Source organism: Penicillium arizonense, assembly GCF_001773325.1.
Source record: "Penicillium arizonense strain CBS 141311 chromosome Unknown PENARI_contig003, whole genome shotgun sequence".
NCBI classification, from domain to species: domain Eukaryota; kingdom Fungi; phylum Ascomycota; class Eurotiomycetes; order Eurotiales; family Aspergillaceae; genus Penicillium; species Penicillium arizonense.
In genome coordinates this window covers 2,185,448-2,201,500 of record NW_019173280.1, presented here as the reverse complement: position 1 = coordinate 2,201,500, position 16,053 = coordinate 2,185,448, and the positions used below count along the sequence as shown (strand labels likewise).

The window sequence follows — 16,053 nt, the reverse complement described above, 5'->3', positions numbered from 1 at the left end:
GTCTGTGTTAACTCCGTATATACAAGGATTCTGAACCAAACACCGTCAAATACAACCCAGTATCACCGCTGAGGCCACTCCTGAGGTTTAGCTTCCATAATTTGCAGCGAACGCAGATGTGCTCTATATTTCTCCAAATAAGGATGATTTCCCCCACGGAAGCTGGTCATGAGTAGCAGGAAGTCCTCAGCTAGAGACTGTGGCGTCGAGGATGTAGCAGGGGCGATGTTTTCGGTGAAGTTGACTGGCATGTTGAGGGTGCAAGGCGGGCTGGTATTGCACAGAATATTTGTTGCGCAGATGGCGATATCGTACAGTTTTTCGGTCTATTGAAGCTGTTAGTACACGTTGAAAGCCACCTGAGTAGTAGAGAGGTATCAAAGACATACCAGACCTATACCATGAGCCTCCATGGAACTAAGCCGTAATGACTGACACAGCTGGAGAGTTGATTCGGCAACAGTTACGGCATACCCAAAGGTCATTTCGGGCCGGTCCGAGTGAACACTCAAAAGACCGTGTGTTGAAGAGAGTAGCCAAACACGGTTCTGGAGCCATTTCTGGGTAATGAAGACGTCGGCGGCTTGAGTCTCACGCAGTCCCATAGCGAGGAGAACATTGTTGGTTTCGCCGCGGCCACCCTTGGCTCGTTCAAACCAGTCATAGCCTCTATATCGTTCGGCTTGATTGATTCGACTGAGATTTTGGTGAATCGATAGAGCTTTGGCCTCTGTAAGTCTCTGACAGTACCCGTTGGTGATGTCGCATCGTCGGTTCCAGCAATCGATTACGTCTTCGTCTATTGCGTCGAAGAGTTCCATCATTCGTGCGAGACCCATCATTCCCTCGGCATCTTTCTCATTGTGAACAATGATTCCGGAGACAACGCTATGCGTGGCACAGTGAATGAAGTCGTGGACTGAACGCATGGTAAACCCGGGTTTGCCCCAGAATGTTATTGGATGCCGCCGTTGCAAAGCATAGGCTCTGGATTGATGTTAGCGAGATAATGGAAATGTAACGACCTGTCAATTACCTTTCTGTGATCGATAAAACGAGATAGGTTCGTAGTCTCTGCCCCTTCTCTTCGCCAGACAATTCATGATATGAATCAGGATCATTCAACCCCAGCGAAGCCGCAAGATCGAGGGCTTCGCGTATCCGCAACCAAGCCGCATTATGCTGATTACTCCCAAACAAACACCCAAAAAGGAAGAAGCTCGTTAATACAGCCTCGATAGTTGGGTTTTCGCCAAAATCAGAACAGCTCCGCATTTTGGTCGCTTCGTGCATCATAGCCCGAGCCTGAAGGGCCCGGGATGAAGTTGTCGGCCGCTCATTGATCTCAATTGGCTGCGTGAGTGAGAATGCACATAATGACAAGAGCATCGCCCCGAACTGGGGATTCTTGCGATGCTCCTGAGTAAGCATTGCGGTGTACAAGCTGGATCTGTTGAGAACGGGTAAGGTCGGGTGTAACCGATCAAAGTAGACGTCGATCCAAGGGATCATATTGGCTTCATTGATCGTCGATGGCCAGGAAGCATCGCCTTCCTGGTTATCTGAGTGCATAGACCCGACGGTCGGTGAAAAGGGCATATTTTGAGCCTCCTGTGGAGGCAGGCCCATAGCCTGAGCATCCGGGACAGGCTGGATGATAGATGGGAGAGATGGCTTGAGATAGACATTGCTTCCTGGGAATTCGAACACTGGAACTTGGGAATCCAGATTATCTGGAAGCCAATACTCGACGTCATTTCGTTCATTCCAGCTCATTGCGCTGTTACTGTGAGAATCCAAGGACGGAGTTTCCGCGCCCCAAGCTGTCCCCATTGAAGTCGGGGGTGCTGATGGTGCCAGGCCAGCAGCGCCCTCTACTGGCATCGTGACTGGACCATGCGCCGACGGCCACGGTGCTCCGGGCAACGGACCCGGCTGCCCGGGCTCCACGGAAGGCGTTGGACTCTGATACTGGAAAGCATTTTGCTTTGGGAGAGCTTCTTCTCCCAGATGAGTTTGCTGCTGGCGGATTTGCGATACGCGACTTGACGCGGGTTAGTCGTGTTAGAGGCGGGTGGCGATATCTGCACTTACTGCCCCGTCGGTCCGCGCTTCTTCTGAGGTTGAAAAAATGTACATTCAAAGCCCATGGACTGGCAGGCCTTGCAGGGCTGCGACAGGCTACACTGGAGGCAAGTCAATCCCGATCCGATCCATAAAGATTACAGAAAGGAGGTGGGGGGCTGGGGTCTTGCTTACCTTGATCTTGCGGAACTTGCATTGGTCGCAGGCCCGCTTTGCAATGGCCTTGTTCTTTCGGATGGCACCGGCGGGCCCGGAGGTACTTGCGGTACTTGAGCTTGATTCCATTAAGATGTCTCCATCGAGGAGTGGGAAGATCTCGGAGAAAGCCAAAAAGCCTTTGGAGTTCATCAGAGGTTGGAAGGTTTGACCCACTTGTCCCCGCTCCCAAAAGGGTCAACGGTCTAACAATGTATATCTTCACGGGTCGATGACCCCAAATTGTTGGGGAATACATTCCGAGATACCCAGTTACTCCAACTTGTTCGATAAGATACTTCGGACTACTTTCCGAGGAAAATGTTCTGTATATATATAGATAGAGAGATAGCCCGCCCGCTGCTGAAGATGCACCAACAGCAACATGGGCAGCACACAGGCTTGGCAGCAGATCGTCTCTCAGAAACGGACTATCAGGGATCAACTCCTGACTCCATATCTAGTGGATGATGTAGATCAGCGTGTACCGCAAGTACAGAATGTCGCAGAGCGTAGTCAATTGGCGAAAGACCCGTTGGTTCAGGCCATCACAGATATTGACAATGTCGTTGTGCTGCTCGAACACCTCGAGAAAGGAGAGTTTCGAGCAGAACAGGTTGTCAAATCCTATATCAAACGGTACGTCCTCCAACTGTCCAAGCAGAGCACAGGCTGACCGTTTAACATCAGAGCAGTGGTGGCGCATCAATTGGTATGTCTCTCTCACATACCCATTCCGATATATATCAGTCATTGATAGGTGAATAGACAAATAGTCTCACTGAGATCCTCTTCGAAGACGCTATAGAGCAAGCAAGAGCCCTAGATGCCGAGTTTAAAGATACCGGAAAGCTCAGAGGACCACTGCATGGAATCCCTATCACGCTGAAAGACCAATTCAACGTTAAAGGCGTCGACACGACTTTGGGATACGTGGGCAGATCCTTTGCTCCTGCCGAAGACGATGCCGTGCTTGTTCAAATGCTCAAGAAGATGGGTGCCATTATCATCGCCAAGACAAATCTCCCGCAGAGTATCATGGTCTGTAACGTGCCTCTGTATCTTCCACCGAATTAATGAAACTGACATTGATGCAAGTGGGCCGAAACCGAGAACCCTCTCTGGGGACTCACGACCAATCCTCGTAATCCAGATTTCTCACCTGGTGGCTCGACCGGAGGTGAAGGTGCCCTGCTCGCAATGCACGGCTCCATAATCGGCTATGGAACTGATATCGGCGGGAGTGTGAGGATCCCACAGAGTACAGTAGGCCTGTATGGATTCAAACCTAGCGTGAGTACCAATATGGCAGATAAACCCACCTTATAAGTTGTAATCGCTCACATGTATGCAGAGTGCGCGACTCCCATACCAGGGCGTCCCTGTCTCAACGGAAGGCCAGGAACATGTCCCATCTTCAATTGGTCCAATGGCTAGAGACCTCTCGTCCATCTGCTATATGAGTCGTTTGTTAGCGAACAGCCAGCCTTGGGATCTGGACCCGCGATGTGCTCCTCTCCCCTGGAACGAGGGTGCATTCCAGGAAATTCAAAGCCTCCCTCTGGTTATCGGTTTGATTATTGATGACGGCGTTGTTAAAGTCCACCCGCCCATTGCACGCGCCTTGCAGGAACTATCGACAGTCCTCAAAGCAAATGGGCATGAGGTTATCGCCTGGGATACATCCGACCATGCCGCTTGTATTGCACTGATGGATCAGTACTATACAGCCGATGGCTGTGAGGATATCCGTCGAGATGTAGCTGCGGCAGGTGAACCGTTTATTCCACATGTTGAAGCTTTGATCAATCGTGGCGAGGCCATCTCGGTGTATGAATATTGGCAGTTGAATAAACGGAAAGCTGCGGCACAGAAGGGATATCTGGATAAATGGAACGCCGTGCGGTCCCCATCTGGGAAGCCTGTTGATGTTTTGCTGAGTCCTACTTTGCCACATACGGCTGTGCCACATCGGAAGTTCCGTTGGGTGGGATATACTAAGATTTGGAATCTGCTTGATTATCCTGCATTGACGTTCCCTGTGGATAAGGTCAGGGCTGATCAGGATGCGATGCCCTCGGAGCGGTATGAGCCGAGGAACCAGCTCGATGAGTGGAATTGGAATCTATATGATGCGAAGCAGGTGGACGGGTATCCGGTCAATCTGCAGATTATCGGGAAGAAACTTCATGAGGAGAAGGTGCTGGGGGTTGCTACGGTTGTTGAGAAGCTCTGGAAGAGCCATGTCGAGGGCAAGTGAGATAGATGTATTGCGTGCAAGTCGCATACTGGAAGAAGAAAGCGCCTTTTGATAGCAACTGATTTTTGATACATATGACAAGACATAACTCATTATGCAGTTGGTAGGACCTTTGCCACCAGAGTCACTTAAGGAAGCCAACAAACGCCGTGGGAATATGCAAGACACTGCCGTCTTAGGCCTTGGGAGGCTCGAAAAGCTCGGGCTTCATGTTAATTCTGCAAAGCTTCGCCACGCAACCGCTAAGTTGGAGCAGTGACTGCACACCGTCCAAAATGCGCATATGTGTAAATCCTATTTCGCGGATGAACTCCAACTTGGAGTGTTCGGACAGTGTGGGGATGGTCTTGGTGACTCGGAACATGGTGCTGATGATATCGTGAGAGGAGTAACCGAGGGTCCTGTTGATATACCTTGTTAGAAGAGCTCGACTCGTCTCGAATCATGTGAGTTCCAACATACCATAGCTCGTTCAACCCCTCTAGCGCAACATCCACCTTACCCTCCCAGCAAGCCTTGATCATAGCCTGGACCTTGACCGGGTGCGGGCTGTCGACTACACGGAACACATTGTCTCCACTGACAAAACCGAAACCGGACGAGGTACTCTGCAAGTTGTTGATAGCCTGACGCATATCACCCTCGGCACTGAAAACAAGAGCAGCAATTCCATCTTCGGAGTGCTGGACCTTCTCCGCCTCACAGATCTGCATCAACCGCTTTACGACCTGAGCATCTGTTAAGCGGGCATAACGGAGGATGGCGCAACGGGACTGAATAGGTTCAATGATTTTGTTCGACTGGTTACAAGCGAAAGCGAATCGAGTAGTGGACGAGTAGATTTCCATGGTACGTCGCAGGGCTTGTTGGGCACCCGCCGTCATACTGTGAGATGTCAGCGACAGCAAAACAGACATGCCTTGCCAGGAATACGTACCTATCGGCCTCATCGAGAATGACCAGCTTATGGCGACCTTGGGGTAGGGTAACCTTCTTCTGAGCAAAACCCTTGATCCGGTTCCGCACCACGTCGATACCTAATCGCTAGATCAGCATCACATCCCAGTCAATCGAAGCCATTGAGTGATAACCAACCTCTTTCGTCACTTGCATTCAGCTCGAGAACTGCCTCCTTGTATGCATCTCCCAACATTTGCCGTGCCAGACATAGCACGGAAGTCGTCTTTCCAATACCCGGCATACCGGAGATAATAACGTGTGGCATATTTCCATCTTTGGCAATAATCTTTAACCGTTCAATGGTCTCGGTGTTACCGACAATGTCATCGAGGAAAATAGGGCGGTACTTCTCAACCCTGAAGACAAAGGTTAGGTATGATCTGTGACCTCTAGGAATAATACTCACCAAGGGAGTTCGTAGTCTGCAGGGGCGCCGGCAGTGTTTGCCTTTGCAGCATTGCGCGAAGCGGCGGAGGAGGATTCGGCCATGGTGAATGATGAAGTCCAAGAGAGACGCGAGATCCAACGCGTGAAGAGGTTCGCGATAAACGGCTTATCAGATGGTCTGTGCTCAACACTTAGAAACACGAAGATGTGATTTATATTCGATTTGGTTGTATTTAGCTTTAGTTATTTGTAGTTATCCACTTAATAGTAGTCTATAGGATAAAGTTGTCAGATACTGCTAATTAATCAGACGTCAATCCCTATGTGTCTGGTACTTCGACGTTATACTATTCTCTACTCCATTCCGCACCATTCTTCCTGTCATCCCCCTAACAACATTTATTCTCACCTACAGAGTCTATGAAATGACTCAGTACACTCCATCATACAAGCCTTGACTCGCGCAACCTAAACCTATCCTTATCGACACCTCCAACTATCCTATTCTTTGTATCACTCGCCGCCACCCCGCACCTACAATCTCCACCGGAACACAAACACAGACAGACCCCTTGCGACCCCAGGGCAAACAAGCCAGCAACATGATGGGGCCGAACTCTGTCCGGCGCAACCTCTTCCATGGAAACCTCAGCCGCCGACCTGCCTCCGCAGGACCTCCCAATGGCGCGGTCCCTCCAAACCCAAGCAACCTTGCGAACCGGCCCTCGCACCGGCTAAAGCCTACATCCTCGGATTCGGGCCCCTCTGTGCGGCCTTTGAAGTCTGTGGAGAATAAGGAGATTGTGGTTAGGGATAAGAATGGGAGCTACAAGCTCGAGGTTCCGACGTTGCCGCCGCCTCTGATTGGGGAGGATGGGGAAGAATTGGGCGAACTTGAGGCTGAGGCCTTTGATTCCTCGGAGCTTAGTGGACGGGAGAAAGAGAGTATGTGACAATGGACTGGTCTGTTTATGTTGAGTCTACTGACACTTGGTACAGAGTACGAGGCTGATCTGGTGGAAATGATGATTCGGCATCGCGATGGAGTGCCGAGTGATGAGCCTGACGGTGAGTGTTCTAGGCCTTGATCCCCAAGTATGTGCTAATTCGAAGCAGAGATTTTGAACATAATGAACGAGAGCCTACGCAAAAAGGCAGCCTCATTGGATGACGATAATTGGATGTTTGAGCCTGAGAAGGACTCGTTTTTGAACTAGATCGGACCAGCATATGGCATGTATCTTGGTTTCATTACACTATCAGTTTGGGTATGATCACTGCAAATGTCTGTCGCAAGAGCACTTTGGGTGCCTTAATCAAGCTCCATGCTTGAAGGCGGTGACTCGACCTTCTTCGCAGCTCGGGCTTGTGGTCTCCCACCGGCATTACCCTGGCCTCCTCCAAACAACATACTGCCCATCATATCCATCAAGGGGTTTCCTTGCCGGGGAATCTTAATGGCGAAATACTGCTCGCCAATCTGAGTCAGAGCATCATCCCAGATGCCAATGTCTTTAATCTGTGCCGCATAGTGGGCAGTGAGCTGCTTGAACAGATCAGCACTTCCGCGTTGGATGGTCAACAACAGCAAGCTGATGAAGTTCAGCAACGGGAGGGCAGGGTAGACCCGGGCATCGGAACTGGCGCTGCTGATTTCCTGCACACCGAGGGAAGGGTTGGCTGTGGAAAGTCGCGAGGTGAAGATGAGCAGGGCTTTGTTGGCGCTGCGGATGTTGCCGGTGAGGAGATATGGGAAGACTGCGCGCGATGCATAGATGGCGGCGGTGTGTGGTTCATCGTTGGTGTACCACTCGTACTCGAGCTTTGCGAGGGTCTCTGCGGATTCGGAGGTTCCCAGAACGAGATGTTTCTCGGCATCGTAGGGCTCATTGTCTGAGGCTAGATTAGAATCCAATCAATGCTTCCTTTTGCATAATCACCAACCTTCAGCGTATACTGAACCAACAGCGTGGTGCAGCTCTGGGTCTCCCCGTTCCAATGGTCCAAACTTTCCACTCCATCCAATCATTTCCTGAATAAACCTCTTTCGTGTAGGCTCCTCTGAAGGGAATTCGCGCAGCAACTCAATCAGACGCTCTGTAGAGTTGCAAGTTACAAGTTAGCAATGTTGCCTCTGTATGCAACACCTGAGCTGGTCAAATTGGCCAACGGACACTCTTGATCGACTCACTCTTGCGGGAACGACCTTCCGTATCGTTACTACCACCTGCGATCTCCCACTCTGCCTTGTTGTAAACCTCCAGCACCAACATAATCGCCAAGTCACCGCCACTTGCCGAAGCACCCTGTTGGGCACCGGCCTTCAATAGCTCCTTCGCACCGCCGGCCAAGATTTCTGCAGCGGCATCGTAGTTGGACTGCTTGATGTACCGGACGGCAATAACACGTAGTTGCTGGTGAGCTTCGTAGTAGGCACCGGAGGCGATCCTAAGGAATGCTGTCAGAGACACTCTTGAGGCGAATGACCTGGGATTCTCACTTTTCTCGCTGTCGAGCGATCGTCTTATCGATGCGGGATGACATTATCAGGTCAGAAGTACAGTCGCTGAGAATCGAAAGAAATCAAGACGTATTGGACGACGCTATGAAGCAGATGGCGCAGTGCAAGAACGTTCGCGGGGAGTTGGCTGAGATTTGGTGGGGACGCGGCCCAGAGAACATCTCCTCCGTCATCTCCTCATCTATGATATCTTGCATGTACTGCGCTTCTTGTATTTCCTATTGATGCTATTGTCTCTAGTTGGGCCAGGCTCTATTTGTTATACTGCACCGTTTCCGGCCAGGGATACCACCGCGGGTACGCGCATCCCGCACGACTATACGCCTAGCTTGGCCGTGTTTTATAGAGGAGCCCATCTCTCTTTCTCCTTGACCATGCCTTTGACACAATAGTGTGTAAAATAATCATGAACAGGTCTAGCTTTGACATCCAACCCCTGCACCGCTTCGGCGGTGCCAATACCTCCATCCGGCGGCCAAAGGTGAGTCAAGCGCAATGTTAAAATACTGAGGCAAATGGCTTACATCTTCCTAGGAAATCGCCTGCTTCTCATATGATGACGAGCGCCGTTTCTCACTGGGTGATTCATCCATGGCCTATTACTACACGCCTACTCTGCCGGCAGACTTGAATCAGGGCTATGACACGTTCCAAAAGCTCAATGATGCTCCGGATGAGCATCTAGATGCTTTGCTTGATACCATTGCTGCTCATGAGAAAGCCACAGAGAAGAAGTGTGATGTTGATATCGTCACTTGGCGAGGGATGATGACCAAGGTGTGTTGAATCGACGCGCGGATTGACCAGATGCTCATCAATATGTACAGATTCTGACGGCCCCATTTAATAACAATGATGGGTATGTATACCTTTTTGGCTTCTGACACCAGTGCTTTCATTCTGACAACGATGCTTTCTGTAGCTTCGAGATGAACGCAACTTGTTTCCAGGTAAGCAATCAATCTCGAAATGACTAGTATCAATGATCTAACATGGGATGCAGGGTACCATGTGCGTATTCAATCAACCAAAACCACAGTATGAATACTGACCTCATGATAGTTTCATCGAAGAGAACAACGAGTACAAAAACCTACAAAAAGAGCTCCAGCATAAGCGAGGATCACCGCCCGGAATGGCACCACAAGAGCTCATGATGTACTGGGGTATGTTAGAAATGCTTTCCTTAAGCTTTGCTTTGCTAAACTAACAATATCAGGCTACAAATTCGAGTACTTGGCAGTACTCCGCAAGCCATGGGATGAATCAACCCGTGAAGAAATTGAGAATCGCCAGAATGTTATCGTCAACAACGCCGCCCAGTATTGTTCCGTCGTCCGCACCGGAATTGGGAATACGCGCATGGTTCTCGGCGGAGAGGTAGATGCCAGTATGTCTATTCTATCCCCTATGACACAGAGCATCGTTAGTACTGACATCGTTAAGTCTGGGATTGCAAACCATCACAAGAAGGAGCACCCATAAACTGGGTCGAACTAAAGACATCGGCTCAAATCCGCAATGAGCGCGACATGCTCAAGTATGAGCGCAAACTGCTCAAGTTCTGGGCTCAATCCTTCTTGCTAGGTGTGCCCAAAATCATCGTGGGATTCCGTGATCAAAATGGTATCTGCCATAGCCTTGAAGAACTGGATACGGCCAGCATTCCAGGAAAAGTGCTGAGTGTCGGCAAGCGCTCCTGGGATGGGAACATCTGTATCAACTTCGCTGGTGCATTCTTGGACTGTGGGTATTTCCTCTTCGGTGGGAATCATAGCATTACTGACATGTTTCTCAGGGCTCAAACAGACCATCAACCGTGAGGGGACGTGGAGGATTCGAAAACAGGAGAAATCCTCGGTCATTGAGGTTTTCCAGGTTGAGGAGCAGGGACATGGTGATATCCTCTCGCCTGCGTTCAAAGCCTGGCGAACCGCCACAGGGTCTATGGAGTCATAATTCGGCTTTCATGTATTATTAGTGCTTTTACTCGCGGGAACTAATTTTCAACTTGAATTAGACAAAGACAGTGAGGCTTTTCATCTGTCTAATCTGCTTTGAAAGCTGTATTATAAATGTTTCGCCAATTTCACCTGCAGGAGAATCGGTTATTTCCTTGAATTGGGTATTTCTATCAACAGTCGCTAATCTATCCACGGTCCGCCCATGCAATGCAATAATCATGAGTCAGGTTTGAAAATATGACTCTGCTTCTCTTCCATTTCTTTTTGTCGGAAATAGGCATCGCGCTGTGCTTTCTTCTTTGCAGCCCTGAGCACCCTTCTGTGGGGATGTCCATTGATATGGATGTTCCACTGGTCCTCGCCAGACATTGTCTTTTTGCAGTGGTCGCAGGTGTAGCACTTCAGAATCTCTGTCTGGGCCTTTACTCTGCCCTGTGCTTCCTTTGCACTGAACTCAGCCGTCGCCAGCTCAGAAAGAGATTTGGGATCTGGTGTGGGCTCGTTTTGGAGCAGCTTTTGGACAAGCTGCTCCGATGGTTCGGTGATGCAGTTCTTCCACTCGCTCACATTGGAGCTGTCCAAAAGATACAAACAACGTGTTTTTCCAGATTCTGAAAGTGCGCGCCACAGTTTATTGCGAATCCATTTGACTTGAGAAGTTCCGTATTGTCGGGTGGCCGTCCGAATCGATTCGAGAGATGTCCGCCTGAGATTTTCAAGCTCTTTCTCGCTAAGATCTCCGTTCCGAACAGCCTCAAAGTAGGGCGCCAGTTCTTTGAATCCAATAGAAACCCAAACTCCCCGCGTTTGGTCGACTTCGACACCCTGGGATTGTTTCTCATGTATATAGTCCGACATTTTCTGCGCCTCGCACATCAGGCCCTGCTCGACCATATCATCGACGCGCGCATCCAGGCGCGCATTAAGGATCTTTTTTTCGGCGTGGACCCAAAAGACCAACGTATTAAATCGAAGTAGACCCTCCTCCTTCTGCACGGCTTCTTCCTTCTGCGACATCTGCTTTTTATAGATTTCTGAGGCTGGCCGCCCTGTCTTTAGGTAGATCTCTAATGACCGCCGGATTTTCCGCCCATCTCTAGGGTGCCATCGGGCAGCCATGACGGGGTCTACCTCGCGCAACTTTTCCAGCATGATTTCAGGCTCCGCGTCCAGAATCGGCCATTTCTGCGAGGTCGACTCGAGCTCTTTTCCTGGTTCCGGTTCGCCTTCTTCGTCCGCTCCCTCGCCTACGAGCTGGTCTTTAAACAGGACCGCTTGGGTGTAATAATGTGTGCCGCCAACAAGAATTGGTAGTTTGCCACGCGACCGGATATCTTCGATAAGTCGTAGTGCTTCTCGCTTGAAGTTTCCTATGCGCCATGCCTCGGCGTCGAGATCAATGCAGCTGAGTAGGTGGTGGGGGATGCCGTTTCGTTCATCGACCGGGATCTGGTTCGTTATAATTGGTAGACCGCGATACATCTGCATCGCATCGCCATTGATGATTTCGCCATTGAATCGGGAGGCCAAGTCCACCGCAAGCTATCTATACTTATTAGTCACAGCGCGTGGAAGAGGTTGGCGGGGGGGCGGTGTTCTGTCTCCTACCTTGGACTTGCCTGTCCCTGTAGCACCGACAACAGCTATGAGAGGATCCATTGCTCGACGATGCGCAATAGACCGAAGGGCAGAGAGCATACCGATGCGCGAACATGAGGAAGTTGGGAGAAAAAAGACGTTATCGTTATCGGGCGGGTTACCTTACCTCATCCGTGTCTCACACCACAAGGCTCTACTAGTATGAATGTAGTCTAGATACTCTTCCCTCTGACTCGGACTCCTTTCTCTACTTCTCCTCTTCCCATTTACTGTTCGCTGTGTGACTCACCTGTTCTTCCTATCAACATGGCGGACATCAATTCCACCCCACTTCCGGGCATTGAGGTCCAAAACCTCTCATACAAATTCCAAGATGGCTCCGATGGCCTGGAAAATGTACAAATGAGTCTTCCCCCTGGAAGCCGCACCTTACTTATTGGCGGTAAATGAATCCCATGCACTCTCAAACAGCAAAGACTAACCAAGCACACAGCAAACGGAGCGGGGAAAACCACACTCCTCCGCCTGTTGTCAGGGAAGCGCCTTGCTCCCAATGACACCATCGCCGTAGGTGGCAAGGACCCCTTCAAGGACACCTTGGAAGGCGTCACCTACCTCGGCGTCGAGTGGGTACTGAACAGCATTGTCCGCACTGATATCGACGTGCCAACACTCCTAGCCTCTGTAGGCGGCAACGCCTTCCCAGAGCGACGGGACGAGCTAATCGATATCCTCGACATTGATCTGCGTTGGCGCATGCATGCCGTCTCAGATGGTGAACGCCGCCGCGTTCAGCTTGCCATGGGCTTGTTGCGGCCCTGGCAGGTTCTGCTTCTTGATGAGATTACTGTCGACTTGGATCTTTTGTCTCGGAGTAACTTCCTCGCTTTCCTCAAGCGTGAGACGGAGACTCGTCCTTGCACTATTGTTTATGCTACGCATATTTTGGATAACCTTGCGCAGTGGCCTACTCATCTGGCGCATATGCATTTGGGTAAGGTTAAGGCATTTGGTACTGTTGAGTCATTCCATGAACAGGTACCTGAGTGGACCTCGGAGAATAGCCGGCTTGGAGAGTTGGTTCTTAAATGGCTCAAGGAAGATATGCAGGCTAGAGGGCCTCGCAATGGGCGCGGTAATCAGGCCAAGACCTACCAGTCTCTTGAGGGGATTGGAGGTTATGGCTTGGAGAAAGCGGCTCCGATATAGTCGGATATTTACTTATTTGCTTTTTTGATGTTTTTATCGGTTCAACTATGCAGGGAGTCCTTGGACTATAAGCCGTTCAACATTTATAGGGTTCAACCACAAGTCATGGTCGGGGTTTATGTTTTGGCATCTGGATATACAGGCGGATCTATTCAACACTTGGGAGTTTTCAACCATCATGACTCATAAAGGGGGGTAGGGGGGGGGGAGCTAAGAAGATTTTGTTTTTGTATTTACAAATCATGAGAGCATGTTCGAGATAGCATATATGCGCGTGGACGTGTCTTCACTTGCGACTGCCAGTTCGAATCGATCCCTGCTGTCCACATCGGCGGTCGGCACTGGCCGCCACGATAGTTGAGTAATCGCCCGTGAGGGAGAGACTTCTTTCTCGATTGTTACAATTTGCTGTGCTTCAAGGGTGTCTGCGACGATTCGGTGGATGGAGATGACGCCGGTATCTTCGCCCACAGCAAGAATGAACGATCCTTTGTATGTGACGGGCAAGAAAGCAATAGCTGAGACTGCTGAAGTCAAGGCCACGGTCGTCTTGCAAACAAAGGTCTCTTCAGACTTTTGCCAGATTCTCACGGATTTGTCACGACCGGATGTAGCGAAAACATGGTCTTTGGTGACCGGGCCCCAGGCTGCACCCAGGATCATACGAGAGTGACCCTTGGGGTTTGCGGTCAGTTTGGTATATGTGGTTGGCTCTGCATCACTCCGCTGGAAAATAGCCCATTGTCGGTCTCGGCCAACACTGAGAAGGTAGCGATCATCGTCGGAGAATGAGAGGTCCGTGATGGTTAAGGAGTGTGCGGTGAGAGAAGGCTTGATTTCATGCCAGTCTGATGTATCGTACAGACGAATGACTGCGTGGTCTATAGAACTGGCCTTGCAAGCAGTGGCAATGAGCTTACGGTCGTGGCTGACAGCCACTGCCGAAATCTCATAGCCGTGACCATAGAGCTTCTCGTGTTCTGGCCACAGTGTATAACGAGACAACTGGTCTTCCAAAGGCGGGTGGTTGACAGCCAAGGAGGCAGAAGCGGACGGCACTTCTGGTTTCGCTTCCTGTTCATCTTCCTCTTCCACTGGGGCCTCATCGCCGAGTGCCTTATTTGAAAGACCCAATACTGGAATTTCAGCTGTGTCTGGTAGACTCTCGCCATTCGACTGCTTGAATCCAGTGAGTCTCTCCAATAGGTCAGCAATCGGCTTAGGTTCATTAAACACGCGCAGAAGCTTTTCTTCCGCGCCCGTAACAAACTGCGAAGGGCCCAGTGTGTCGATACAGTTCAGGTCATAACCGTGAATCTGGGGACGAGAGAACTCATGCCATGAACCGATGTTTTCCCGCAGCCATTTAGCGTGCAGGCGTGTGGTCTGGTCAGCACTGGTAGAGAGTAGATATCCACCAGTGGGATCCCATTGAACGCCGTTGGCTGAGCGCACATGGCCTGAAATGCCGAACTTCTGCGCCCAGAGGTCCGAGTCTGACTCCTGTCGCCAGACTCTCCAGCTGCCTGTGCGACTGAGACTCACTACCTGCTTTCCATCTGGTGACCAAAGACCAATCCAGAAACCACCAGCACTACCAGTTGCGGTAGTGGATCCCTTTTGAACACTGATCTCTCCCATTCTCTCTGCGGACATCCAGACACCCGATGCTTGATCTTGTTCCCAGATCGTGACGGTGTTATCAGCGGACGTGGAGAGAAGTTGTTGCCGTGCAGGATCAGGGTTCCATGAAGTAGTGTAAATCCAATCTTCGTTTCCGAAGAGAAGAGCTTCGAAGGTTATGGAGTACTTCGAGCCCTGCGCTTCGAATTCATGGGCCTTGTTCGATAGCGTGGGCTCCATGCCTCCTAGCAGAGGATCGGCTTCATCAATTGGAGCAGGATCATTCGCCTCACCCCGGTGCAGCCGCCAAAGACGGATATATCTGTCCTGGCTAGCAGATGCCAACAGGATATCGCCCTCCTTGCTCTGCTTGTCCTGGGTGAACGAAAGAGCCCGGACCCAGGCTTCATGTCCCGCAAGAGTAGCACGGCGCTTAAACTCAGGCTTGCCAACGGAGGTTTCCGAAACATAAATTTGCACCTTGGTCGTCGTACCAGCAATAGCCAATACCAAAGGTGAGTCCGAGTGGCCTTCGAGTCCCTGCAACGACAGAGCAAGCGGAAAGTACCGTGGTGTCATAGTAATTGTTTCGATCAGGTCACACTTCAGTTCATCCTGCGCGTTGATTCTCCAGATGCGAACCGTTCCATCGGCCGCACCAGATGCAATAAGGTCCGTTCCCTCCGTAACGGCAATCGCATTCACCGAGCCCGTATGGCCCTCGAGGGTAGCTGCGAGGATATAATTGCGCGTCTCGGCATACTCCATTCGCCATACCCGTATCGTGCGGTCGACGGAGCCGGTTATGAGAAATCTCGTTCCAGAGGAGGGGCATGTGTAAAATCGAACGACGCTAACTTTGTCGGTGTGTCCGACCAGTAGAGCATACACACCACGGTCATGCTTGTCCTTTGATAAATGTCAGCTCCTTCTTGTCTCTCGACGCTCGACGATTCTCAATGGACCTACTAGAGGATCCCACAGAGCGACATTGTTGTCCGCACCAAAGGCCAACACGCCTGTCTGCACATCCCACTGCGCAGCACCAGGGTGCCTATTTCCTCCAACGCTAATATAATCGGTGGTGACAACGACCATGGCGAATTAGAGGACCTAAGATCCTTTATGGTCGTCTGTAGAAGAAGTTGAAGACAATCCGCAAGTTCTTTGCGCTGGGGCTTATCGATAAGGATTTCTGTCTCCACCTAGCCCCTCCATCACCTTCTCTCTCTTCCCATATTTGTTGCTAT

General features: G+C 50.6%; 9 protein-coding genes across 9 annotated transcripts; 4 read left to right on the top strand and 5 right to left on the bottom strand.

Annotated features, from left to right (window-relative positions):
- Positions 1 to 62: 62 nt before the first annotated feature.
- Positions 63 to 2,370, bottom strand: PENARI_c003G11575 (CeGAL family transcription factor; the record flags this gene model as incomplete). Its single annotated transcript, XM_022628803.1, has 5 exons — positions 63 to 326; positions 390 to 987; positions 1,037 to 2,044; positions 2,095 to 2,186; positions 2,260 to 2,370. The coding sequence occupies 5 exons, from the start codon at positions 2,368 to 2,370 to the stop codon at positions 63 to 65; spliced, it is 2,073 nt and encodes a 690-aa protein (XP_022491602.1).
- Positions 2,371 to 2,665: 295 nt separating this feature from the next.
- Positions 2,666 to 4,540, top strand: PENARI_c003G06742 (amidase; the record flags this gene model as incomplete). The annotated part of the gene is made up of 5 exons (XM_022628468.1): positions 2,666 to 2,919; positions 2,971 to 2,992; positions 3,049 to 3,321; positions 3,379 to 3,573; positions 3,635 to 4,540. The coding sequence occupies 5 exons, from the start codon at positions 2,666 to 2,668 to the stop codon at positions 4,538 to 4,540; spliced, it is 1,650 nt and encodes a 549-aa protein (XP_022491305.1).
- Positions 4,541 to 4,715: 175 nt separating this feature from the next.
- Positions 4,716 to 5,989, bottom strand: PENARI_c003G07824 (replication factor C subunit 4; the record flags this gene model as incomplete). The annotated part of the gene is made up of 5 exons (XM_022628548.1): positions 4,716 to 4,941; positions 5,003 to 5,425; positions 5,478 to 5,577; positions 5,636 to 5,856; positions 5,907 to 5,989. The coding sequence occupies 5 exons, from the start codon at positions 5,987 to 5,989 to the stop codon at positions 4,716 to 4,718; spliced, it is 1,053 nt and encodes a 350-aa protein (XP_022491614.1).
- Positions 5,990 to 6,492: 503 nt separating this feature from the next.
- PENARI_c003G01095 (uncharacterized protein) lies at positions 6,493 to 7,104 on the top strand (the record flags this gene model as incomplete). Its single annotated transcript, XM_022628077.1, has 3 exons — positions 6,493 to 6,832; positions 6,887 to 6,955; positions 7,004 to 7,104. 3 exons carry the CDS (start codon positions 6,493 to 6,495, stop codon positions 7,102 to 7,104), a joined length of 510 nt encoding a protein of 169 aa, XP_022491645.1.
- Positions 7,105 to 7,199: 95 nt separating this feature from the next.
- Positions 7,200 to 8,431, bottom strand: PENARI_c003G02376 (protein GET4; the record flags this gene model as incomplete). The annotated part of the gene is made up of 4 exons (XM_022628166.1): positions 7,200 to 7,780; positions 7,832 to 7,984; positions 8,079 to 8,335; positions 8,388 to 8,431. The coding sequence occupies 4 exons, from the start codon at positions 8,429 to 8,431 to the stop codon at positions 7,200 to 7,202; spliced, it is 1,035 nt and encodes a 344-aa protein (XP_022491821.1).
- Positions 8,432 to 8,814: 383 nt separating this feature from the next.
- On the top strand, positions 8,815 to 10,367 carry PENARI_c003G11271 (DXO/RAI1 family decapping nuclease; the record flags this gene model as incomplete). Its single annotated transcript, XM_022628785.1, has 9 exons — positions 8,815 to 8,889; positions 8,943 to 9,185; positions 9,236 to 9,267; positions 9,331 to 9,358; positions 9,412 to 9,419; positions 9,471 to 9,574; positions 9,628 to 9,798; positions 9,855 to 10,154; positions 10,207 to 10,367. The coding sequence occupies 9 exons, from the start codon at positions 8,815 to 8,817 to the stop codon at positions 10,365 to 10,367; spliced, it is 1,122 nt and encodes a 373-aa protein (XP_022491723.1).
- Positions 10,368 to 10,588: 221 nt separating this feature from the next.
- On the bottom strand, positions 10,589 to 12,031 carry PENARI_c003G09342 (tRNA dimethylallyltransferase; the record flags this gene model as incomplete). The annotated part of the gene is made up of 2 exons (XM_022628657.1): positions 10,589 to 11,914; positions 11,981 to 12,031. The coding sequence occupies 2 exons, from the start codon at positions 12,029 to 12,031 to the stop codon at positions 10,589 to 10,591; spliced, it is 1,377 nt and encodes a 458-aa protein (XP_022491508.1).
- Positions 12,032 to 12,277: 246 nt separating this feature from the next.
- On the top strand, positions 12,278 to 13,180 carry PENARI_c003G00178 (putative ABC transporter; the record flags this gene model as incomplete). Its single annotated transcript, XM_022628009.1, has 2 exons — positions 12,278 to 12,413; positions 12,465 to 13,180. The coding sequence occupies 2 exons, from the start codon at positions 12,278 to 12,280 to the stop codon at positions 13,178 to 13,180; spliced, it is 852 nt and encodes a 283-aa protein (XP_022491558.1).
- A 240-nt stretch (positions 13,181 to 13,420) lies between these two features.
- Positions 13,421 to 15,901, bottom strand: PENARI_c003G11031 (Elongator subunit ELP2; the record flags this gene model as incomplete). The annotated part of the gene is made up of 2 exons (XM_022628761.1): positions 13,421 to 15,712; positions 15,773 to 15,901. 2 exons carry the CDS (start codon positions 15,899 to 15,901, stop codon positions 13,421 to 13,423), a joined length of 2,421 nt encoding a protein of 806 aa, XP_022491577.1.
- Positions 15,902 to 16,053: the final 152 nt, after the last annotated feature.